This window comes from Polypterus senegalus, chromosome 13 (assembly GCF_016835505.1).
Source record: "Polypterus senegalus isolate Bchr_013 chromosome 13, ASM1683550v1, whole genome shotgun sequence".
Classification (NCBI taxonomy): Eukaryota; Metazoa; Chordata; class Cladistia; order Polypteriformes; family Polypteridae; genus Polypterus; species Polypterus senegalus.
Window position 1 is genome coordinate 127151086 of NC_053166.1, and position 27460 is coordinate 127178545.

At 36.1% G+C, this 27460-nt stretch overlaps 1 protein-coding gene across 1 annotated transcript; it reads right to left on the reverse strand.

Moving 5' to 3' along the window:
- Positions 1–5729: 5729 nt before the first annotated feature.
- smim22 (small integral membrane protein 22) lies at positions 5730–27180 on the reverse strand. The gene is made up of 4 exons (XM_039775136.1): positions 27047–27180; positions 10294–10437; positions 10139–10212; positions 5730–8312 (listed from the first exon to the last, which is right to left on the reverse strand). The coding sequence occupies exons 2-4, from the start codon at positions 10427–10429 to the stop codon at positions 8265–8267; spliced, it is 258 nt and encodes an 85-aa protein (XP_039631070.1). The 5' UTR covers positions 10430–10437; positions 27047–27180; the 3' UTR covers positions 5730–8264.
- Between the last annotated feature and the right edge of the window lie 280 nt (positions 27181–27460).

Below are 27460 nucleotides of genomic sequence, written 5' to 3' on the forward strand. Positions count from 1 at the left end.
AACTCTAGCTATACCACTGGCTAGGTTAGCCCCCTTTTCAAAATTAATGTTAGGCTGGAAGCAGGACATAACACCTGGTCATCCTTTTTGTTTCTAAAAGCTGCCATGGTCCAGTTGTGGTCTGTCTCAAGAACACCAGATGCAAAGCAAGAATCAGACCTATAATGGATGGCAGGCTGTTACATGGCACCATTACACACACAAATACTTGCCAGGTCATATATGGGCCCAGTTTATAGTCCAACTAATTAACATCTTTACTGATTATGTGAAACAGAAATGATCATAATAATGAAATATATTAACAAATCTCTAACATTGCATGGCATTCTCAAACTTGCTTAATATAATTCATGGTCTACCCCCAGAAGCACTGTGTGTAATGCAATAATGGACCCAGGACACAGACATATCCACACAAATCTGGCATGGGATTCAAAACCAGGACATGTGATCAATGCGGCTGCAGTGCCATCCATGGTGCTGCCCAAACAAATGACAGTATATTATAAATTATTAAAAAGAAATACTGACATAATCAAAGGGAAAGCAAGGATGAAGTCCATGCTCAAGAATAATTTTGATTATAGTGCAGCTTTCATACAATATGCTTTCAAATCCGGTCACAAATAATAAAGTATATCAAAATCAAAAATCATAGAGACTTGATGGGCACACAAGTGCTGAAGAAAAAGCTGTGTGAAGGGAGTGAAGCTTACAAAGCTAAAAAACAGAAAACAAAAACAGTCAGAATAACATAGAAGATGTCCAGAATGGACTGGGTAGAATTACTGGATTCCAGCAATCCAGGGCTTAAGTGCTAGAAGGGAATGTGGACAAAGCTAAGACCCTGAATAATTTTTTTTTTCAATTTTCCCTCCCATTGCCACTTTCTTCCAATGGTTAGTACCCCCCAAACTTTACCTACGGCATCATTAACACCTACAACTGGTATGGGCAGTAATAAGCCCACCTCTGACCATCATCATGGACTGTCCATAACTGATGACCAAGTGAGGAGACAACTAAGGAGGCCAGATGGAGTCAGTCCTCACTTTACATCCTGTGCTGACCAGCTTTGAGGTGTCCTGTCCTACCTGTTCTGTCACTGAGGCTCCAGAAAGTGACACTGCTATGGGAAGCATTGTGTATTGTTTCAGTTCCAAACTGGAACTGACTACAGACTAGTTAGTGGCCTTTACATGAAAACCTCTGAGAATCTGGTCCCGGAGTAAAGTAAATTAGTTCTTTTGTAAAAGACCACTTGAACCCTTTGCAGTTTGCCTGTCGGACAAAGTGGAGTTGAAGATGCAATTATTTACCGTATCTGCGCCACAAGGGTTATCCCCATCTGGACAAAGCTGGCAGCACTATGAGGGTTATGTTTTTTTTATTTCTCCAGTGCTTTCAATGCTGTAATATGGATTCATATTTCATATCTTAATAATTATGTGTATATTGTCATTTAAGAATTAATTAGTGACTGACAGAAAGAAACAGCTTTCTTGGAACAAGTCATTGTAAACTCCCCAAAGTTTTAGAATTGCTATTACTGATGAGAATTGTTTTATTTAGTGCTCCTTTTGGAAATGTTATTTGTTGTGGGGTTGGGGGTTAGAGTCATTAGTACTTTATACAATGACATTCTACGAGCCCTATTTCCAGGAAAGGATAAGTAAACCTTTGAAACTGGCCAGCTAGCCTGGGCAAATACAGGTGGCTAGGACATGAACAGGCTGCAACTAGGGTGATGGCTTGTCCCTGAGGGGTTTCATTGGGGAATGGTCCAGGAGGGGTGTCAGGACCAGCACAGCCACAATAAGGCGATGCTAGCATGCTGCACAGTCTGTCTCTCGGTCTCTGCCATTTTCCATCCATGGTGGAGGTGAGGCCATATTCCTTTCAAAGGCCATGTTGGGCCAGAGACTAACATAAAACAGAACCACAAGGGAGTTTAAGCAAGATAGTTCAACTATTATTAACCAGGTCATATTATTATTATATTGTCAATATTCATTTGAATTCAGATTTATATTTAGAGCATATTAACTATAACACATAAATAAATGTCTAACTTTCTCCTGCCTGTTCCAGTAATATGCCTTATTGTCCGAGGTCATAGATGTAAAAGGTAATGTAACATATGAGGGCTATGGCAGGGACTTGACGACATTTTCGTACAGTCTACATAATGGAATATAAAGGAGAGAACAGGATCATCTTAGGACCCTAACATGACAAAACAGATACCATCCAGCCATCCCTATTAAGGAGCAAGCTCAGGGATATGCAGGTGAATGAGGCCATAGTGTCCAGGATAATGGACTATCTGTCCTGCAGATGGCAGTTTGTGAGACTCGGGACTGTGTCTCTGATGTGGAGCACCTCAAGGAGCAGTCTTGGATCCTTTTCTCTTTGCTTGTACACCTCAGACTGGAAATATAACACTAGGTGATGTTACTTGCAGAAATTCTTATGGGATGTATTGATAAAGGGGTCGAGACAAAGTAGAGGGGTCAGGTGGAGAACTTTGAGCTTTGAAGAAAAGGAATTAGTCTGTAACTCAATATCAGCTAAAAGAAGGAACTGGTTATTGACTTTACTATTTAGGGAGTGGATGTAGAGGTGGCAAACTGATAGAGGTACTTTGTGGTCCACAACAACAAGCTGGACTGGTCTACAGTACTGGTAGTAACACTGTGGAACTATAGAAGACAGGACAGAGAGAAGTCTTTCTTTAGTAGACTGCATTCCTTAATGTGATTAGTGACATCCTTTACATGTTATATTGCACTGTGATGGCCAGTGCGATTTTCTGTGCTGTGGTGTGCTGGACTGGTGACATCACTTCAAGAGAGGCCCACTGAATCAATAAGCTGATTAAGAAGTCAGGCTAAATTATGGGATGCACTCGACGTATTGGAGGTAATAGCAGAGGAGAAAGTAAATACAAAACCGAGTGCTGTAATAAACAATGCTGCACATCCTCTCTCTGAGACACTAACACTGAGGACTTTCAGCCAATGAATTATTCAGCAGAAGTGTGTCAAGAAACACTACTGGGGTCCTTCAAAGCAATGGCAATACAACTTTATAGTGCCTCATTGGGACTGCTCTCTTGTCTTACGAAAAGTCAGAAACATTTCTTCTTTCTTGTAATAATTGTGTATGTTTGAGGGGATTGTTGTTTGTGATATTTCTATATTTCTTGCATTTCTAAATTCCCTTTTGGGAATCTATCTATCTATCTATACAAGCAGGTGAAGTGCTGTCTATAGATTTTTAAAAATAAATTAATAAGGCAAAAAATGCAAGACATAAAAAAATAAAAGCAAACATTGTATTAAATAGCAAATTAAATGAGGTCTTTAAAATATAGGATGGATAAAACAAATGTCTAGTCTAGTTGTATTAACATATTCTATGGTCAAATGGCCAGAAGGAAAGGAAAACAAAAAACTCTGAATGGACAAAATAAGCCTCTATGAATTATTATTTTTTTTTCTTATTTAGCGGATATCTTTATCCAATGCAACTTACAACATTTGAAATGCAATTGGTTACATGTCTTTTGTTTTGCCAATTGAAGGACAGGCAGTTGAATTTGTTCATGGTCACATAGTGTCAGTAATGGGATTTGAACCCACATCCTCAGGGTTTGAAGCCCACAGCCTTAACAACTACAATACACAGAAAGGGTTCTTAAGGTCAAAAAGCCACCCAGCTAACCCGGGCATTCTACTATACATAAATGTGGCAGCGATATTCCAGTTGAAACAGCTTTCCTCACTCAGTCCAGCATGACAGGCAGCTGCAGAGTCCTTTGATCAGGAGTTCCAACATAACCATTGTGATTCGTCACATGACTTGCAATTATCATTGCCCTGTTTTTATTGCACTCAGTTACTCCTTTGTAAAAATTTCAAGTTACTTTTGGAACAAGTCACATTTGGGAAAGAAAAAATCCAAGGTTTTAAGGTGAGGTCCACTTCAGACTAGTAATACTTGCCAATTATGGCACTGGGGAGTTGGGGACATGTTACAAGTTGGCCAAAGATACAAATGCATAACTATAAGCTTGAAATAAAACAATGTCATATTCCCATTTAGCCCTTTTTACAGTTCTAGAAATAACTCACTAGATACCATGTGAGATAAAATGTGATTCAAATCTGTTGGCAGAACCAGGCCATCCTCATGACTTCTCTTTCAGCCTAATAAAACTGAACTTAAGACTTACCACTTAGGGCCCTCTGATGGACTGGCACCCTCTTCAGGACTGTTTCCTGCATTTCATTCAGAAGAGGCACTGTCTCTCCGTGACCATGAACTGGATTAAGCAAGTTGGAGAATGAACTGTGACTTCCTGGACTTCATTTTCTCACAAAAACAACTACAAATAAAACAAGTTAAAGTTATTATGTTATAAAGGTGTAAAAATGAAATGACCCCAATGCTTACATTTTTATTTTGTCATCTAACACTATTTATGTTTATGCTGCTAATATTCCACCTGCCTCCTTCATGGAAATTAGCTGCTTGCATTTTCCATTGTGCAGAGGAGAATACAAATGATGAGAGTGGCCACACCACTTACTGTAGCGGCACGAGGCCAATATTACAATTTATAAATTAACTAATAAGTTGGGTGCAGAATGCACTGGACTACATTATGCTATTAGCAGTCTGCCACAAAAACACAGCTTCTTAAATTTAAACACCAGAGTATTGCTGAAGGTGCAGCTAAATGTTTTGTCTTTTTGCATTTCTAAGCAGGTAGACAAATGATTTAACATCAGCTTTAAATTGTAAAGCTATTAACATCTCACTGCTAACAGATGCAATTACAGTTTTTTTCTGACTCCGTAATGCCTTGTGCCGCATGTTCCTTTTCTATTCTGTAAATACTGAACCTTTCTCGGGCTTCGCTTCCTGAATTAAGCCCATGATGTTAGACTACAGTACAGTGTATTATTATATAGTTACGGAGGATCTCAATGACGTTAATGCCATGAAAATGCTTTTTAAAAAAAGTGTGAAACCCTTAATGGGAACAGGAGTCAGAAGTTTTATTCAGTGTTAACAATTAAGACATCTAATTGCAGGATACAATTTGGGCTTTGTGCCATTTTTTGAATATTGGAAAATGGGCTCCTAGCAGAGTGGGTTTACTTTATGAGTAAAAGATAAAAATTAATGACGTTAAACATAACGTAACATAATTAATGACGTTAAACATAACAAAGAAGACACCTCAATTTCCAAAAAAAATATGACAGGGGATCCATGTGGACAATAGAATCATCTATCAATTTATTTAAACCAGCTTGGGGTAAAGCCTAACCATGCAGCATCAAGTATTATAGTGAAAGGTGCCAGTCCATCAATTGGCACACTCTGTCCATCCAAATACCCAGCACATCTTTTAGATGTTGTATGAAAATTGCAATACCTTGAAAAAAAAACAAGGAAAACATACAAACTCCCTAGAGGCAAAAATCATGCTTGGATTTGAGCCCAGCTTTCCAGAGCTATGCCACTCTACTTACCGAATAATGGCTTCCTTAAAGCACAAGTTATCTGCATGAATTTAAATTGTAAAATGTCATCATTAATGAAAACCACTCAAAAATCACAGTCTTCTGAAAATGATGCCTGCGGATTACAGCCAGAAAGTCTCAATTACAAACATGTTTAATTTGAAATCAAAAACCAAAAAGACAATTGGATTTATATATGCATGAATCTTTATTCATGAAAATAATTAATACAGGCATTATGGCACATCTTAAAATCTTGTGAGATATAGAGTATCATATGCTTTTATTTCATTTAACAACAGTGGATCATTTTAAATCACATAATTGCACTCTACAAACCTCATGTTTAATCTCAACCATCATCTCTGATCAGAAAGTGTCTTACCACATGAAATGATCATTACCATTTTATGATTATTTTACTGTAAACATTTCCAAAGACACACACAGAAGTTTAATCCAAAACAAATGATGACAAAAGCTGTGCATTTACAGGCAACGTAGCGCTCCTCAGGTCTTTTAGGCAGCATTCTACTGAAACTCCTTACTCTCCAACTTTAAAATATCTATGGAGGTTCTGAAATGGCATAGAATTCCTATATTGCTTGGGTAATACCTTGATTACACTCAAAATGTTTTTAATTCTGACACTGGTGTATCTAGAATTAAGTAGATTTTTTTACTTGTTAATTTCCATGAATTTCAACCCTCTGACAACAAGATTAATGCAGCTCAATTTCAGTTGGATTTTTTAAACAGACCACATATATTACTCATTAATGATTACATTACAACAAAGAGTTAACCAACTAGGAATGACATAAATGACAGAGATCAATTGATTATATTTTAGACTTGTTTTAATTGTGTTTTAACTGTGATATGAATCAGCATTAGAGCCCACCCAACTTGTTAGGATTAGATTGATACTAAGAAGTGATGATTTAAGAACAAACATAACTCAATGACAAAGTTAATATTCTGCATTCTGGGTCCTAATTTTATGTCATGCTGAAATAAAAGTGTTCAGTATATTACAAGGAAAACAAATCATTATTATTTGAAAGTACTGTGCAACAAAGTACCTGCAACCTTGTCAAGTCTTATGCCAGGGTCACTTTGTGAGCTAATAACACAGTAAATGTTACTTTGGCAGCAACCATAGCATATTTTGAAGATATAACACATTTGCTAGAATGACTACCAATGTGATGTGCTGATTAGTTCTTTGACTTGGGACTTAAGCAAGTCCATAATTTAAGGTTAATACTTTCAAGTGAAACTGACATGATGGCAGAACTGCCTTTCTTTAATCCCATGCTAATGAAGAGCGAGCCAAAAAAAAAAAAAGTATCTACACTAATCATTACAGTATAAACTAAATTAAAAATTACAAATGAATTGCCCTTTGACTGGTACAGACAATTATCCTTCCTCAAAACCAACGTAATTATTCAAAGTACCAGTCTAGTATGATATTTTGAGTCTGTCTCTACAGATAACCATCAAGATAAACAAAACGTATCAATATTATATGTTGTTTCATGGTATGTTGATTTTTCTTTTTTTTTTTACTTAGACACACTGCACTGTATCTTTACACAAAAGCAGAAAAGTGATAATTTGATAAATATGTTCTGAGCATACAATATGATGGCTACATGAAAATCTTCATTTGAACAAGTAGAATGCTGCGTGTCAGCCTTATGATTTCACAAATCAAGAAAATCTCTAGGCTATACATAGAAGTAAATATTTTAATCTACTTTTCATAATTAAAATTATACTAGAGTGCACATTTTAAAACTACAAAACAATTTTTTGCTATGAAATATCACAGAGACAATTCAAGCTCTTAATATGTGAAAAGTCCACTTTCCTTTGTTTATACTCAGTAAGAAAACGGAAAATGTTAACACAGCAATACAACTTGTAGATTCCTGTATTCAATGTATGCTGTAAATGTATTTATTTACTTGCATACTACTGGATATCTAAGGTGTATTGAAAAATGTACTGATTTATTAGACTTTTATCAGAGAGAACCTTTAAAGACATTTTAAAATTTGACAAATGAGAAGAAACCACTCAGCAAATCGAGCTTCTTTGGTTAGTTAATATTTAAATTGCACCTGTATCGTAACCAAATGCCATTAAAGGTAAACTCAGAACTAAAACTGTTCATCTTCTAGGCCCCTTTTCTATCAAATATAAACTTATCTTTTATATGTTGAAAAGGCACTGCTGTGTACAGAATTGATTTGCACAAAAGTTGATCAGGTACATTCACATTTACATTAATAGTTCAAGTGGACATAACAGTTTTGGCATTTGTGACCTCAGTTTGCTTCACAAACTAGTCGGGTGCAATCTTTGTTTTTTAAATAAGATATGCTGGGGTTCATTTAAAATTCAGTTGAAAGGAGGTGATGCAGAAAGAGAAGGTTTGTTCACACACGTATCTTGATAATCATTTACCAATGAATTATTAGAGAAAATCAAAATTAACTATATTTAGACATTTTCTCAATATAAATAAGAAATAAAACATTCAAAATACTTTAAATACATTAGGACCCCCCCACTGTAAAACCTAATCAAATAAAATAAATCATTGCTGCATCTGTAATTCTACATAATATATACATTATGCTAACCAATAGTTTACAGGAAAGTTTAAGCAACAAGACTTTTGTTCTCAACAAGGTTTTCTTGTGATGACTATTATGGCTCCATCGCTAAGTTGTCAACACCTATTTTGGTTTTTCTTGGCTAAAAAAAAAAAAATGTAATTCCTATTTTCACACAATACATTTTGCTGAATTCAACCAATACAATGCCAAGTATAAAAGTTCTACAAATGAAAAAAAAAACACCTATTTCAAAAATGTATTATCTATTTACACACATTTGGTATGATATGAGGGTTTGTTAATCAGAAATATTCTGTCATTGGGATCTTAACCCTTTTTAAAATGCAGTGGTTTTCTGTGACCAACATATACACAGTAATCACCTCTGATTATACACATGACTTGTCAGCCTGATGCAAAGTCATTTCTTACGTGCCTATTACTTATTGCTTAAGAAATTATTCAAATACTGTGTGGCGGGAAGCCAGTATCCTTAGTGGCCAGGACGTCCAAAGTGTGGAAGAACCAGGGTAGAGAGTATTTGTGGGGCAAGTTTCTCCCCAGGGCCAATAGAGGGCAGCCCCCTTGGTTTCCAGTGGGGCCAAAGGTTGTAAGCATGGGACCTGTTGGAACCCTCCAACAGGGGGCGCATGGACCTTTTCCAGCGCCCCCTCCGCCACAGGGCACATGGACCTTTCCAGGACCTTATTTAGTCACGCTTCTGGCCACATTTCCAGGTGTGGCAGAAGAAGCTTGTTAAGTACCTGGAGTATGTCCAGGTGCCCTATAAAAAGGAGCCACCTCACTCCATAAGTTGACCAGAGTTGGGAGGAAGGAGTGGACAAAGCCTGAGGAAGAGTGGAGGTGGACGGATTGGGGGCAAGGAAGTGAATGGACTGTATATTGGTGTATTGCGGTGTTGGTAATGTGTGCACAGACTGTAAATAAACACGGACGCTGAGTGAACCTGTGTCCTGCCTGTCTGTGTCCGCAGGTTAGGGTGGCATTTCGCCCCCTAGTGGCTTACAAATGGTTTTGTATTAGCTTGTTTTCTGTTGCTACACACAGTGAATGCATGTTTGAAGTCCAGTGTTGAAGATTCATTCATTCATGTTTTTTACATACTCATCCATCCATTTTCAAACTTGGATCATCCAGTTAGGGGTTGTTGGGATGACAGCCTATCACAGCAGTACTATAAACAAATAACTAACTCTGGTCCATCACAGGGCATACTCCATCTTGACAACATAACGTTGAGCAAATTTTGATTTGTTTTACAATAAATACATACATTCTCAAATTCACTAAATCCTTTTCATGGTTATGGGAGATAAAAGACAACTTACTTACTCACAATGCGGTCAATTATCCTAACCTGTTTTTTTTTTGGGTTATGAGAGGAAAACTCATAAAGACACAAAAAGAGCAGGCAGCCTCCTCACATAGGGATTCAAACTCAGAATGCTGAATCCTGTTAAACTAATACACACGTATCCTCATGGAAATTCCACCATGACTGTAAACTTCCCGTAGACAGGGAGGAATCGATCCCTGTGAGGCAGCATCACTAACCCTTATGCCTACCCTCTAGCAAATAGTCAGTTTTTAACACAGTCAGTCAGTTGCTTGATTCAATATGTATTTTTTAAGTCAAGACAGACATACCAACACCCACTTTCAAGTTTCCATGGCAACTGCTAGATGTTTATGTGTTAAGTGGTTAACTGTTTTGTAAAAAATAAAGGTTAAAACTGTCATTTTCTACACAATACATCACTGTCCATTGAAAGGTTTTGTATAGAAAAAAAATAGATAAAAAAATGTAAATGTTAATTGTGAAATAACTGATAATCAAGCAATTTAAACAAATACATTAAGGAAACAGAATAATGTATTCAGCACTGTACTTTTCTTTGCATATATACAGTATATATATGGAAATAAACGTACAGAATGACAAACCTTTTTGGGTGTATCACAGCAACAGCAACAACAGCAACGTACAAGTACTAAAATAACGAGGAGAAGCACAGCACCTAATTTAAAAAAAAAAAAAGTTCAAAATACCTCTTGAAGTAATATAAAATGATTTAAGATATGACTATTTCATTCCTTACCAATAAAGACAAAGAATATGACAAAGGAGGCAATGTCCCAGTCTGACTGGAACCACTGTTTCGATTGCAGCCTGCTGATCACATCATTAAGCTGGTTTTGAATCTCTACACCAACATTCTGCGATTGTGTAGTCATCTTCAAATCTATGAATTAAGAGATGAGAAAAAAAGAAAAAGTTAGGGTGGCACGGTGGTGCAGTGGGTAGTGCTGCTGCCTCACAATTAGGAGACCCAGGTTTGCTTCCCAGGTCCTCCCTACATGGAGTTTGCATTTTCTCCCCGTGTCTGCATGGGTTTCCTCCCACCGTCCAAAGACATGCATGTTAGATGCATTGGTGATCCTAAATTGTCCTTGGTGTGTGGGGGTGTGTGTGTGCGCGTGTGCGCCCTGTTGTAGGCTGGCGCCCTGCCCAGGGTTTGTTTCCTGCCTTGTGCCCTGTGTTGGCTGGGATTGGCTCCAGTAGACCCCCCGTGACCCTGTAGTTAGGATATAGTGGGTTGGATAATGGATGGATGGATGAAAAAAGAAAGTTGATATCAAATGTAGTGCAAGTTAAAAAAAGGTAAAGCTCAGGATAGCTTTTGGCAGTACTGAAAATCTCATTACTTAAATGTTAGAAAAATGAAAGGATTCTTAAAGTTTAATGTTTTTTAGTTCTGCATTATGGAATATACAGTAAGTGACACTTTATTAGATCCTCCTGCTCATTAATTGCCAAGTGCCTGCTACTCCAAACAACCAACTTTGTGTATGGAAAAATATTTACCTGTCAAAGATGTACTGTATAATATAATACCATGCAGTCAGATCAAGAGTTTTAACTGTCACATCACCCAAACATTAGAATGTGCACAAAGTGCAAGACTACACAGAATGACATATACAAAGAGAAAAAACATGATTCATATTCTTTTACAAAATGATGCATACAAGAAAAAACTGCACAAAACTAATAAATAATCTTTAAATTTTATTTCCATTCTTTGCACGGTTATTGAGTACTGCAGAAACACAAAATAGGCATAAATACCAAAAATACCTTGCTTATCTGTTTAATGAATGTAATATTAGGGAGTATAAACATGTACAGAGTAGCTAGTGAACAAAATTGTTCTAACTTCAGTTAGATTCAACAAGAACCAATAAATGATGACATATCTACACACTCAAAGTGTCTGCATGCAATGGAGACCACAGTGTTTAGTTTAGATAGAAATGTTTAGACAAAAAAAAAATATATATATATATATATATATATATATATATATATATATATATATATATATATATATATATAGTATAAAAAAATTACAATATGTTCGAAAGAGTGGGCATATATCTGGCCAAATTAACATTCAAGGCAGGGGAGAACAGGGTTACAAAATAGACAGAAACAAAGCACTTTGACATTTGGAGGACTGGAATATTCAAGAGATGAATCACTTACTCAACAATGTCAATCTGACAGATTAAAGGAGTAGGAAAATGTTCACAATGAGGTAGGTTATTTTAACATCTCCAGAAACATTAGGGGGCTGGATAAAAGTGTTCTTAAGTCTACTTATATAACTACAAATTGACATATAATTTCATAAAAGCAGCCCATGATCATTTTGATTGTAGGTTATAAAAAAAGAAGTGGGTAGGTCATAAGCCACTATCTTTTTGCTAAATATAATAACAGTTTTGTTTTCCATGGAAAAAAACAAACACTGCTGGATGTAAAAACATCTGCCAGTATTATCAAATGTAGACAAAATCAAAGGAGCATTTGGAGATTTGTTCATATTTAATGGTGTGTGATGCCATATCTGTATTTGTGCCATATCTGCATCAAAGGCAATAAATACTTAAGAGTCCTTTAAGCATTCCAATAAAAATATGAGTAACATCTGAGATTGTGCATAACACAAATTCAGATTGGAGATAATGCAATTTATTAAAAATGATTAGCAACCGCACCATAAAAAAGAATACATTTTAAGAATACAGTCGATTCCGGTTAATTGGACCACTGGTTAATCGGACCAGCCGCTTATTGAGATGGAATCCTAAAGAACCGAAACAGATCATATTACATAAGCCTAATATTGTTCGCTTATTTGGACCAAAATTCCGCTTAATCGGACCAAAGAACGTGACAGAGAATAAGAAAAAGAAGCCACAAGTCACCCGCAGAAAGAAGATGTAAGTGTTAAGCGGAAGACCAGGAAAGTGATGATGATGACCCTAATGAGTTAGTGCAAGTGACAACACAGGATGCCAGGAAATGCATTGAAACTTTGCAATGCTATTTCATGCAGGAGGGAAATGAAGGCAATCCCATTGATGCATTAGATGTTTGTGGTGATATTGTTCAAGTGCAGTGCGTCAACAGAATGCGTCAGATCACACTAGACAAGTTCTTCAAACATTGACTGGAATTTGGTAATGTAACCTTTTTTTATTGTGCTTTGCATGCTGAGTGTCATGTAGATCGTTTCGAAGAATTTGTAGATTTCTTTTTCAATAAACAAAGTTGTAAGCAACCGTACATGTACATGCACGTAGTTCTTGTTTGTACGTTCACCATATGCGTGTGCAGCACAATAAAAGTCATAATGACATTTTAATATGTTTCTTATACCACGTCCCGTCTTGGTTGCACATGTATAGGGCATGTTCTTGTAATCGAACCAGCCAGTTATTAGGACCAAAATGATCGCGTCCCGATGTGGTCCGATTAACAGGAATCAACTGTATAGTCTATGCTAACTTTTAAAAAACAGTTTACATGCAAAAATAAAGGCACAAGGTTAAAAGTCTTGGACTATATGCACAATATGATTTTATTTTACTATGAGAAAAGCACAACACATTTGAACTTTAAAATTCTCTGCATCTGTGCATGCCACTCTGTATTGCCCTTTGGCACTAAATGTTTCTCTCTGAAAAAGGATTTTTCAAGGATTTTTTTCAAGTCATACATTGTTAGCAAAGGTCAAGATAAGTGCAATTCTACCTGTTGGTCTATTAAATCATACATATCACTCTATCAAGCGTTCTGTAAGTTCTGTTTTGTTTATATGCTAGAACTATGGACTACTGTAGAGCCTTATACCACTGCAACAGGTTTCTTCAACTGACTTGTGTTCTCTAGTCTTCTGATCCCGGAAATCACACTTATGAATCTGCTCTTATTTTATAAATATACTTTTTTAACTTGTTTTTTCCACTACAATGTTTTAACAAGCCAGTCCATCTTGGGGTACAGTCATATGCATGCATCCACATATTAAGTAAACGTAAAACTGACAATTATCTTAACAATATCTTTGTATATCTATCTTTCTTAACCTGCAGACAGTGGATGAATATGCAATGACAAGAAATGAAGTGTGCAAGGTCAGAGATGTAAATCTACAGTACATTAAAATACAGTAGTAGTGTTAATGGCAATTTTTGTTTAATGCTGTATGAACTATTAAAGTCTTTGGGTTTCAATCCATGTTCATCTATTGTAAGTTATTTTTCTGTGATTTTCCATATGCCAGTCAGTCCTTATTTGGTACTTCATAATTTTTCGGATTATACACTCACTTGTTACAAAGGTAATTTCTGTTTTCTAATCTTAATCTATTTTCCATTTATTCATTCATTTTCTGAGACAACTTTTTTTTTTTTTTAAACAGAGTCATGGGGAGCAGGTATGTACAAGAAGCATCAGGTTAAAGGCAAGAACCATGCCTGAATGGGGCACCGTTCTTTCCCAGGGCAAACTTACGCAATTACTTATAATCACTCATTCTGGACCAATCTGAGAAATGTGAAATCATTTGCTCATTTTCATTCACCCAGTTTTCCAAACAAGGTTACTGCAATACTGCATCACTGGGGATCATAGTCACTCCTAACAGGATACGTTGACAGGCACAGCCAAATTCTAGATGGGCTGTTAGCGGCTCACAGAACATACTCTGTCACACATTTACTGTACACTCAACTACAAATGGGTCTATGTAGAGTTGCTAATCACTTTAACTTACACCCAAAGAAAAGAAATGTATACATAGAAACAATGTTCAAACTCCATATAGACAATGATGCATTTTACTACATTTAATTAGTATATTATTCTCAGTCATCTTATACTATCAAATATGGTTTTTGAAAACAATTCAAATGTACTATATTCTGTAATAGTGGGAACAATTCTGCATTTTTATATGTTAACAGAAATGCACAGGGAACAGAAAAAAGTTATGCTTTTCAAAATTGACACGTTCAATTAGATTCTGTTTATTTAAGGAAGTAGGATAAAGTAAAAATAAATTTTCTGCTTACACAAAGCCTGTTTATGTTGATATAAAAAGTGGTTTGTCACCTATAATAAACTTGACATGTGAATAGTTCTCATAATTTTTCTCCATTACACTTGTGAAAGTTCCTTTTTCTGTAACATTGTTTTTCTACATTTCACATAATCTCTATGGTTACTTAACCTTAATTTTTGACATTTGCTTTAAAGTGTCAATTACACTGGCAATTGCTTTACTGAAAACCTACAATTACTTTACTATCCCAAATCAAATCACACTGGATTATAATCAACGTTTTTGTTGCCGGACACGCATAAATGGCTTAACCAACAGACCACTAAATAGATAGCATAAAAAACATTCTGCTGCTGTTTGCCGTCACAAGCCCTCAAGCAATCTACCAATCTCTGTGAGCATAAACTTATGACAGGGGAGCTAAAAATAACATTTGACCACAAAACACTGGCACCTAGTTACACTTGTCACTGAACACAAACAGATGAATCTCTACTATAGACATCCTGAACACTAAGTAGCCCTACCTGTAACACAACATGATAACAGCAAATGCATCCATTCTAACTCAAGTTTGATTTTTCCTCTTGTTCAAGCAGAAGCAAAGGCTTTCTATTTCTGCAACTCTTCTTCATACTCAAACCATTCAGGTGAAACTGGGAAAAATTACCTAAATATTACACAACCTTGTATATGGCATGTCCTGAAAGGTCTCATTATGTGCTAGAATACAACAAAAATCAAATTTTCCAGTTAAAGGCACTAGAAGAACCAATATTAATGAATCTTGGCTTGGTGTTTTTAAATGTATAATTGCTTAACCAGTACATGTGTCATGCTCCTCTTTGGCTAAATTGCTACACTACAAAATGCTCATATTGTTGTAACTCTGAAATTCTGTTCAGAAAACATGGTTCTTTATATTTTTCTTTGATTTTTTTTAAAACTAGGGGGCTCTGCCCCCTGCTTGCTTCGCTCGCCCATCCCCAGGTTGGGTTTACTGGATATACAATTTAAAGAGATTGTTACCTTCATGGGAATTCTTACATATGCATTATTTTCACTTTTACTTTAAAACTTTTGTAAAAACAAAACTTGTCCTTTATTTCCGGCCCCGGGCGTGGTTAAATCTCTTTCTCGCAAGACGTATTACGCTGCTCGCGTTGTGCAGGGGGGGGGCGGCTGAACGCACGCTAAGGAAATGCTGTTGGATCAGCTGCTGTCTTTCTGCTGCTGCTGGCGAGCTGCATGTTCTGTTTGTCACGCTGCACGTTGATCATTTAAAAGCCATTACAGCAGCTGTCCTTTTGCCGCTTCGTGTCTCTGCCGCTCGTGTTGTAGAAGGGGGGGGAGGGGGATGCTAAGGAGAAGTGGTCGGATTATCTGCTGGTTTGCTGCTGCTGCTGGCGAGCTGCGTGTTCTGCTTGTCGCGCTGTGCGTCGATCATTTCAAAGCCCATACAGCAGCTGTCCTTTTGCCAGTTCATGTCTCTGCCGCTCACGTTGTGAAGGGTGGGCACCCTAAGGAGAAGCGGCCGGATCATCTGCTGGCTTGCTGCATGTTTTGCTTGTCACTTGCTGTTGTTTAAAGAGCTGGGAACACATGAAGTATGTCTGCCAAAAGCAATCCAACAACTGCTAGGCTAGATGTCCGTGAACTTGTTTTAAATGTTGTCTCACTGCCTTGTCTCGCGTGATGTTAAAGTATCACTCACGGAACGTCAAATTGTCTTCCGGGAAGATCACGTCTCGTCTCCCTAGTCTCCCTCCCAAGATTTTATTTTATAATAGAGAGACATAAAAGATGCCCTATTGCCACCACAAGTGCTACTACTGAACATTGGTGCTCAGGTGTAAAACGCTAGTTACCTCCTCTGGGTCGCTTTGAACATGTCTGCATATGATTTTAACTTTAACAAATTCTATCTTGCTGATATTATTAACATTACTAAACATTGTAGCCTAAATGTGAATAGCGGTCTCCACCCTGCATACAATAATAATCTCAAAAATGTAATGTATGGTCACTCTTACTGTTTCCTTATGAGTGCTGTAGAAAATAATATACATTTCTAAAAACTGTTGGAACTCCAGTTATTTCAGTTAGGTAAAAAAGGGAACTAAAAACTCACTTGAAATGGTATTGTTGTGCATTTCACACAATGTGGAATATGAAGTATACAGCCAGCATTAGCCTGGTATGGAGAAAGAGGAAAACACTAAATAACATGCTGTGAAAAACGCAAGCCACAATTAAAGAGACAGTGTTTTCACAGACCTAGAAATGTATGTAAATGCGAGAATAAACAGTGGCCTTTCTTTGTGAACATAGAAGATGGTACTTGGCCATAATTAAGGCTCCTTTTTAGTACAAAAAATAAGTTGAGTACAGTTATACTGAAATGCTGACACATATACTAAATCATATACATACTGTACATAATGACTGAAAGTCAGTCAACTGCTTATTCGTGCTTTTGCATACATTGTTGTGTCTGCAGTGTCTGACAAAATTTAAGTGAAAGTATTGTTCACTCTCGGCTGGCTGCATCCAATGTGCCACCTCGCCTGTTCTCTTTTACTCACATCAAATTGATGCTGCCTGCATACTTCATATATTGATGGCTCTACTATTATATCACACACTTGGCACACATATAAGTTCATCAAGTGTCATAAGTGAAGTTCAGACATAACTGTTGACAAGCAGTTATGGTTAATGAAATGCTGGTACTCTTTCATGCAGTGCAAATCAAGTAAATGCAAATTAAGTAAAATTTGATTAGCATCAATGTTAGATGCCTTCTGACTGAAATAACAACTATATACTAAATGCTATTCAAGAGAAGATGGTACAATCTCTACAAACGGTGACGTGGACCAGCATTTGAATTCAGTTTCATCAGACAATCTGTCTTTTATTTATTATACCAACCTTCAAGGTGACAATTATACTGTAAAAATAAAGGTTGAATTAAATATATATAATACATTTATATGACATTACAGAGAGGTTTCCCTGAGAAAAGCCTTTATGCTTTTCATGGAGATACCCATGGTAAATTAGTCCAATGGAAGAAAACAGTAGTAAAACTGAAGGCCTAGTCTGGAATCTGTGGATCCCGACCTAGAGTTTGAGTTTATTGCCAAGTGCTAGAATAAACTGCATGTAACCACCTACATTATGATAGGTGGAATGTGGGCTAATGCTAGTCAGGTGTTAATAATTCAGGGCAGATAGCTGAGATCTTGGCAATGGAAACAGGCTCTAGCAATGTGAAATGTCACTTAAAAAGCAGGGTAGGAGCTAGTGTTCAAGCAGCATTTTGGAAAGTACAGGGTGAGCCAAAATTATGTTAACACTAATGGTACTGCTATGTATATACTTATATACAATTTTTGTGGAAACATTATGTGCCACATATGGTACATGTGTTGAACATGATGGTGAACAGTTTGAGACATTCCTGTAAATCACGTTGCACATATGTGAATAAATTGTTTCTGCCATTTAAATGTTAGCATAATTTTGACTCACCCTGTATATATAACAAATCAACTAATGAATCTTCATTTTGTATGGACCCAATAACAACATGACACATCACAAAGGGCTGTCAGATTGAATGTCACTGTTCAAATATAATTTAAATGTATAACAAAAAAGTCTCCTTCAAAGAAATAATGTGAGATTTGAATGTAAAGAACAGTTATTTGTTTTGTTAATTTTGGTACTGTGTTACTCAAAATACACTATGGAACAATGTATATTTCATAGAACCTAAATATTTTTCTTGTACTCTAAAACCATCTTTCTACTCTTCAGCACATTTGTTGACTCTTGAACTTGAAATCCTTGATGTTTTAAGATAGAACTGTTAAACATCAACCACAGCTAGCCAAATCTGTGTTCCTTTCTAATTATTTTGATAAGGCATCAAATTACTTAAAATAGAAATGGATATAACCAAGAGTGCAGAAAGCTCTTTACAGGCAAGGCTTTACTGGATAAGATGGGTGTGTGGCACCAGGTTGGGCGGCACTAGATATTTGCATGGCAATTGCCTGCCGGCAATGTACAAGAACATATCCATTAAATCAGGAGGAAGAGGGTGGAGATTTCCTTAGAAAACAAATAAATCAAAATCCCCACTTAGATATTAGTGGATTTCTATATGGGGTATTTCAGTGATGATGAGGAGTGTAAAGGTAATTACCAATACTGTAATGCCAACAGTGTTTAGGTTGGGAACAGTGTAAAGCCATATGTGCCTTGTTCCCAGTTCATATAACTTTTGGAGGCATTTCCTGTAACCTGTAAAAATAGGCAAGTAAAATCATTGTTCTCATCAGGCTCCTAGATTGCAGTATTGCTGTATATTGTACTTGTTGTGTATTGTCATTGACAAACAGAGTGTAACTGTGAATGTGTCTAAAAATGGCTTGTCTATTTATCATATGTTCCATTGAACCAGAGTAAGATTTTAGTGTTCAACAAATACACCCCATGTTTACCCACAGGGTGTTTTGCACACTGACTCTAAACTTAATTGTTGGCTAATCTAACAGCTAAAAAGATAAAGAAAATAATTATAAAAAAACAAAAAGGGATGTTGCACTGATGTAAGTTAGTGGGTGCTTATAAGCTTAAATCTCAAAATACAACTGAAAGTATCAAAAGAAAAAACAGCTTTGTAAATCAGTGAGACAAAATAAAAGTACAAAAAACGAACAAAAAAAGAAAGAAGTAAGGCAAAGTAACCATTTAGCATAATTCAGTAATGTATGTGTAGAACTTTCAAAGAAGATCAGTGACATATGCAGTCTGATAATGACAGTACCAGAATCCAAGGTACAACCATGAAGATGTGTTTACCTTTAATTAGACTTTATGACACGGAACATTTGATGGTCATGTTCCATGTTGATCTCTAGTAGCCCTAATGGAAGATTTATGGAAAATGACAGAGGTACCAGGAAGAAGATAGGTGAAACGGTTTCATGTGGTTGTTTCAGGATTTCTGGGCTACTCCTGGGTTGCCGTTAACAAATACCACACTCAAACAAAAGGCTACTTAATGCGAAGTCAAGCAAAATGACACCTTTTAGTTTGCTTGACTTCTCATTACATCCATAATGTCCAACACAGTATAACATCCTAGTACTAGTTCCTTATCTTCAACAGACTTTCTAATCTTGTGCAGTGATCATTACCAAAGAGAAGGCTAGGATGTGAGAGGATTTTGTGGAGGCCATGGAGGATGGCTTTCAGACAGCTGTTCTGACAAACAAATAAAAGGCAGGGTGGACATCAACCACGCTGTTTTCTGTAATTTAACTGTAGGCCTGGGCATACAAAATTTTTGGAATGGACCTGAAGCTCAGGACACAAAGGAGAAAATAAATTTCTCATTTAGCCAAAAAGTATGGGAAAATTCTTCATGACCTAGAGATTGCTGTTTTGATAAGAACGCCCTAACTTATTTTCACCATGGCACTCACCTCAATATGCATCTTAGAAAAAAAGAGAAGGCAATAATTTAAAAAAAAAAAAAGTTTTTTTCTTAATGCAGTGTATAATTGTGTCACTTTTAGGTGCCTTCTTATCTTTCTAAATTAACGAGGGTGTTGTGAATTGCTTCAGACCACAGTTCATTTTTTATGGTGCATTAATTAAAAATATAATTCAAATTGCAGAAATATGGGGATTATGTTTACTGATCTACACAAAATACTCTTTCAAATTAAAATAATAATTTATTAAAATATTTACAGCAAAATTAATTACTAAAACAAACAGTGTTACTGTTGTTTGTTCTGTTTTCATTTAAAAAGTGTGCAGTAAAAATTAGACACTTGATTTATCCAACATAGAGAGTAAATTAATTATTTCATTAACTTCACCACACTGTGGGTGCACAGACACACATGATAATAAGCCCCTTTTTCAAGGGAGAAAATCCAAACATGATCAATGAAGTTAGCTGCAGCAATACAAAGATATCAATCACTCTGCATTTGTTCACAAATGTTACAAAGTATGACAGAGCAGTCTTTATGAGTTTTTGTTGAAGTAACAGTCCCATTGGTCAGGTTGATTTTTTTTTTGCTTCCCAAACCTGGTGTTGCTTGCCTCCCACTGTATGCCCTCAAAAAAAGTGGCATACAGTGAAAGTAAATATTTTTTATGATTTAGCAGAGAGTTCTAATGTGCCAGAAACGTATTATTTTATTGAAAATAGAAAATGGGAGAGAACATTCTCTTTATATCTTTATATTAAGGTTTATGAGAATAATTTAATTATACTTCTATCTTTGCATCAGTTTTCTCAAATTGCTTTTCCATTTCAAGGAAATCAAAGTATTTCCATGCGTAGCGCATGCAAACTCTATACAGACTGTGACTAAGCAGGAACCGAAAACCAGTTGAGTGATGGTATATTGATCAGCCCTTTCCAAGAGGCCAGCTCCACAACTGCACACACTCACCCACTTTCATTTGCACAAAAGCAGTTCACAGCTGCCAATGCCAACTATATTTTAGGTACTGTTTGTTTACAAACATGATCAAAGAGCCATGAGCAATAATAAAGATATGTATTTATTCATTTTTTATTGCCTAGGTTTTAAAAAAATACTAAGTAGATATTTAAATATGTTATAGAAAATTGGGTTGTATACTATATTTTGACTAACTTTATCAATTACATTTTATTTTCTAACATCATGTCAAATAGTTAAACTGATGCAGTAAAAACCCAAATGTTATGAAAGCAGCTATTCTTTTGTGATACAGCATAAAAGTATAATCTATATTTGATGTTGGCCATGGTCTGTAATGGACTGGAATCCCATTATGTGATGGTAGTGGAGATTTCTAAGGCTTTGTATCTCAAGCTGCTGAAATAGGCTCTACGTTTTTGTAGGTATATGATGTAAAGAACAGTTCAAAAGAACTGATGGAGGGATCCAGAAATTATAAAAAAACAAAATAATATTCTGAACCTCACTTAATCAGGTTCAGGCTCGCTGGAGTTAGGAACCCATTCTGGCTGTATTGAATATGAGAAAAGAACAAACACTGGACAGAGCCACCAACTAATCAAACTGGCATGTCTTGGGACATAAGAGACAGATCACAGCAACAGAGTTTGAGCTTTTTTTTTAAATTCTGTTACCATATAATGAGAAAATGATCCGCTGTGGTTGCCAAGTATGTCTGTCCATCTGTCTGCATGAAACAGCTTAACTTCCAGTGAGCAGCTTTGTTGAAACAAATCAAAAACTCAAGTGTTACTCTGTAAGTGTGAACAAATATGTACTCAGTATTTATATTATAAGAAAAATGACCTCAAGGCTGCATTATCTGCACATTACAATATTCAATATCTGCCTCACATTAAAAGTTATTTACAAAGCTCCAGATGTGCTCTCCATCATGTTCCAAAACAGAAAAAAAAAATTTCCCTGAGACTTCAAGTGAGGGTACTTTCAAAAATATTATGCTTAAGAAATCTGACTTTTTACTTGACTAATTGATTCGAAAAATATTTAATAGACAAAAAATTGAGTGGATTCAAAATAGTTTTAAAAGTGAAAAGTAACATTCGTTCATGTTCATTTCTCATTTCAGAAAATCCAAACCACGGAAAAACCTTACATGTGTGGAGTATTGGAAATGTACATTTTCTATTGGAGAAGCAAACCTTCAATCTTTCTTAAAAATCCCAACACTTTATCCACTGAGCCAATATCGGCAAATCACAGTAAAGAGTACTAAAATTTAAAAAAAAATTAGTTTGTGTACATTGATCTCGAACCTTCGACCATTTGATTGAACGTCCAACATGCTAACCACTTGACCAATGCTGCTTAATGGTTATAGTGAAGTAATTTGACAAGACTTCAATATCAATTAATCAAAGTGATTTTTTCAATTAATTTGTCTGCACTGGTCTTGAACCTTCGACAGTTTGATAGAAAGTCCAACACGCTAATTACTTGACCAACACTGCTAATTTTTCATATATATGTGTGCTGGCTAAAAGCACTACATACTGTATATGTGTATTTGCTAAAAGTATAATATAAGGAAATGAGAAATTTAAATTTGACATAATTAATATAATCCCAGTTCAACACAGTTGACAGATTGCATTGTCACCGGAGATCAGCATGCATGCAAAGCTTGAAGGACTTTGGTTTGGTAAAAGTGGGTAAAAAATTGATTGTAAAATTTAACCCAGACAAACAGATATGACAAGATGAATAAAATTGTGTAATAATAAGAAGTGATAACTGACTCTTTGATGATGTATCTAAAAAAATTTAAAACGCTCCTACTTTCATGAGTTAACTAAATCCTCGGATGCACCTGAACTTTATACTATGCATAAATTTTGTCATTTTTTACAACTTCTACACAATAAACCAGTTTAAGAAAAAGTGAAATATGATTCAGTGCTGGTTTGTACTACATTGTATCTTCTTCCAAAAAATACATAGCAACTGTATCAACTGGTTTGTTCAGAAACTCTATGTAAACAAACAAGATGCATTTTTTATAATATAAGTTTCATGCAAATACTACGGTTTTATTAGCTGGCAAAACAGGTGATTGTTAGTTTATATGGTACCAAATTACAATACTGCTACTAGCTAAGCTGACACTTGAAAGCTTATCATTAAACTATACAGTAATTACATGTTGAATATGTATTTATTGTGAAAGGAACTATTTGGTAAACATCTACTGTAAATACAGTATAAATGTAGAATAGGAAATGAAGGATAACTGAACAACATTTAAATATTCAGATATAGTTATTCTGGTAGCAGATTACTGATGCCTATTCCAGTTACTTGTATAGTACAGGACTGCCTGGAAAAAAAAATCCTGAAAACACAATACTAGGTAATTATTTTCTTAATTCGTGAGAATATGTAGTCAACCAAACACAAAACAGAATTTAGCATGAATATTTAGTCTACCAACTACAAATTAAAATGTGGAAATCAGCAAACATTAATTTTAAAAATTAAGGTAAAACATTTTCCCAGGAACAGGAATTAACAGCTGCTGGGCAATGAAAAGGGTTGGCATATTACCATTTATGAAGGTGGCATGCCCACATAAGATGGTGCTAAGCCAACTGAACAAAATGCATCAACTGTTTAACATATGCAGGGCCACTGGATTGCCAAAGGGGTACATACTCCTCCAGTAGTATTTTACACAAAAACTTACAGTCTTTTGAAAAGACCTGCATAGTACTGAGAAAGACTGAACTTGGCGGCAGAACATTATGGCTCTGGTCAATCTTTAATGAACAATCTTTTTTTTCTGACTGGGACAGAAAGACACGGTTTAAGGGAGGAGGAGCTCTTTTGGAAACCTTTACCAAAAGGCAATATGGTTTATGAAACTATATCATATGTGGCAAAACACAATGCTACACTTATTAGAAAAGCTTTTAGAAACACTACAAATGCTTAACTACCTAAACTATATTCAAATGAATATGTATGGGACATTTTCAAAAAATGCCTGTATTCTGCAGCTCACCTTACTAGAAGCATGACTAAGCTAACCACAAATATCATACAGGCCTGTAATACCTATCCTGGCAGCTCTGAGTGAAAGACAAAAAACAATCCTGTCAGTGCAGGGCAAAGACACAAACACCCAAATTAGAATCACCAGCTAACCTAACTCTTCTTCAGAGAAGTTGCAACGTGTTTGTCTTGTTTCAGGCACCAGAACTATTCTTTTTCATGCAGTAAGGTCCAGTACTTATCCCCATATCCTTCAAAAACAGCCTGACCTGTGTCCAATGATAACTGTTGTAGTAATGTTTCAATTTAACTAGGTTTTTTTGCAGTCTGCTAAGTTTATTCATGGGACCAAGCCTACTGATTAGATACACTTTTGTACAAGTAGTTTTTGAAATATATAATTTATTTAAATGTCTACGTACACACAGTCACACAGGCATATGCAAGTGTGCGTGCAGCTTGATGATGAAGATAAGAAAATGAACACACAAACACATTGCCATGCATGGGCATTGGAGGACTCCTCCAAGGTCTTGATAAAGATATGGAATAACCTGCCAAGATGAAAGGGGGCTACCGCTGACTTTCTTCCCGTTTCTCTTCTTCACTCATAGCTCTGAGGAAACCACCCAAAAAGGGTGACTTGCCCCACCCCTTACACTAGTTTTACTATAAAGGATGGGCAGCCTAAAGGGAGGCGTCTTTTGGAAGGCCAGATTAAGCCGCAGAGCGGAGCACAAGACTAACTCCAGTGTACAAAAAGGAACCCCGGACCTGGGAACAGAGCATTTGCACATTTTTTTCTTTCATTTTTTTTTTTTTTGTTCAGTTTACTTTGTCTGGCAAAGAATGAAATGAATGGTTGGCATTCTAAAATTTTGACGGATTCCAGTCTCTCCTTCCACAGCCTGACCACAACATACACACACCATATAAAGGTTCACATGCATAGATGCATTATTGCCACCTCTGTACCAATCTATCTTTGCATCTTACTTAATTAATTTGACCCAATGTGTTTAGTTTCAAATTAAATATTATTTCTGTTGTTCATCTGATTCAATTTCCTGTTCAACTTACTTATTTTACTTGTGTATATAGTAAACATTATATAAGTTAATGTACTTGATTCTTTATTATTATTATTATATAGTATAATCAGTTGTATTGTATTGGTAAATCTTCCATTAGGTAATTTCATGTGGTATCACTAAAGTGTAATTTACACTTACATTTTAGTGGTACCGCATGAACAATGGTATGCAATGATCTACGGAGCTGAGAGATAAGCAGTAAAGGGGCGCGGGAGAAGAAGTTGGATGTGGCAGAAATGAGAACGTTGATATGAATGTGCAGAGTTACATAAAAGGACAGAATAAGAAATGAGACAATCAGATGTACAGCAAAAGTGGGAGAGATATCTAAGATGACACAGGAAAGTAGGTTGAAGTAGTATGGACATGTGATGAGGAGAGACAATGAATATGTGGGCAAAACAATAACAGGAATATAAGTACAGGGGAAGAGAAAGTGAGGGAGGCCAACACTGAGGTGGATGGATAAAGTAAAAGAAGATGTTAAGGAAAAGGGCTTGACTGGCAAGGAGGTGCAGGACTGACCTTTTTGGAGAAAGCTGATCAAGCACATCAACACCACGTAGAAATGAAAAGATGAAGAAGAAGATCACTAAAGTGCAACTGACATGTAAGTCCTCTATGAAACTATAAATATCAATTTATAATTCAGTTTTATACTAAATGATCTATTTTGTTTTTCATTCTGATATTGCTTGTTATAAGTTACTAAAATTGGAAAATGTTTGATCAAACTTTTTATTCTGTTTTTTATTTGCAGTCATAAATGTAAACAGTGAAATTAGGATTTCCATTGAGAAGTGCTCTATAGAAAATTAAACTAAACTGAACCAAGTATGTGTAGACTTTGCACTTAAGCACTTTGAGCTACATTTTTTTGTATGAATATGTGCTATATAAATAAATGTTGATTGATTAATAAATGTGCTTCATGTTTGTACTTTATTGTTTTACATACAAATTGATAATTTTGTTTCTGATGATTTATTCAGTTTTCTGCAGTACTATGTTACGAAAGCTCTATGTAAAAATAAATTTGTTGTGCACCTTGCTTTATAATTAGTTTCATTGTTGTAGTTGTGCAACTGTTCATATCATGTAACCTCACCTTTGTAATTGTTGTTTTTAAAACTACATACTAATATTACAGAAAGTAAGAAACTGACAATACTCATTCCATGTGACAACATAAACCTGTAAATAGTAACCTATGTTGGTACACTTCAACCAACTGGTGATGTTTTTACGTCCTATGTAGACACTAATCAAACTAAAATGGCCTTTGCTGAAGAGGAAATCAAATTCGATGGCTTCCTAAAATCGTCCGCCGCATTTTGGCCCCAACATAAACATAAATTCTGTACCCCTCTTCATCATTGTACTGATTTATGTACTGTATAGGTCTTAAAGTCTTCACCTTACAATAAACGAATAGCGCATAATACTTTAACACCATGAAAATGTACCTTGTACTTAACTTTTCGAGTAACTAAATAGACAGTAAATAACAAACAATACCGTATACGGCTGGCTAACCAGCTCAGTTCTTAAATCAACGAACCCAATCTTAAAGTTCTTCTTCGCGTACTACAAGGCGGTGCGCCGCTCCGATGTGCGCTACTGCGTGTGCTTGCCTGGTGTGCGCGCGGGCTGAAAGTGGCCTCCCGGCGGCAGGTGCCCTTCACTTCGTCGCGAAGCTACGCTTTGTCGGCGCAAATCACAGCCACTTCGTTTACGTCGTATGAAGAAATCAGAGGCAAGAAAAAAACTGATAGTTTTTCGCCAACTTACCCAGTTAAGAACTCCAAAGGTTCCGGACAGGCTCTTATTCGTTTCGATGTTGTTTTTTATTTACTTTTACTGTGTGTCTCTTTCCTGGTTTCCACCTGTGATTTACATACAGGTCCACGAGGGCAAGGTGTGTCATGGCTCGAATTTCACTTCCTGGACAGACGCCCAGTGACAATAAGGTCCTTCGGGAAGGGGAAAATATTAAATCACAAGGTTTATTTGGCATTTTATTGAAACTCTGGATGGGGGCTGGGGGCTCTTTTATCACCTTAATGTACTTGTATTGAAAACAGTAATTTAGAAAACTGAGAATAGCCTCTGTTTTCCTTAACTACATACAGCCATTACACCTGCACTGCAATCTGAAAATAAGCAGAACGCCCTTCAAGGAGGTAATTTAAACCCATTGTAGTT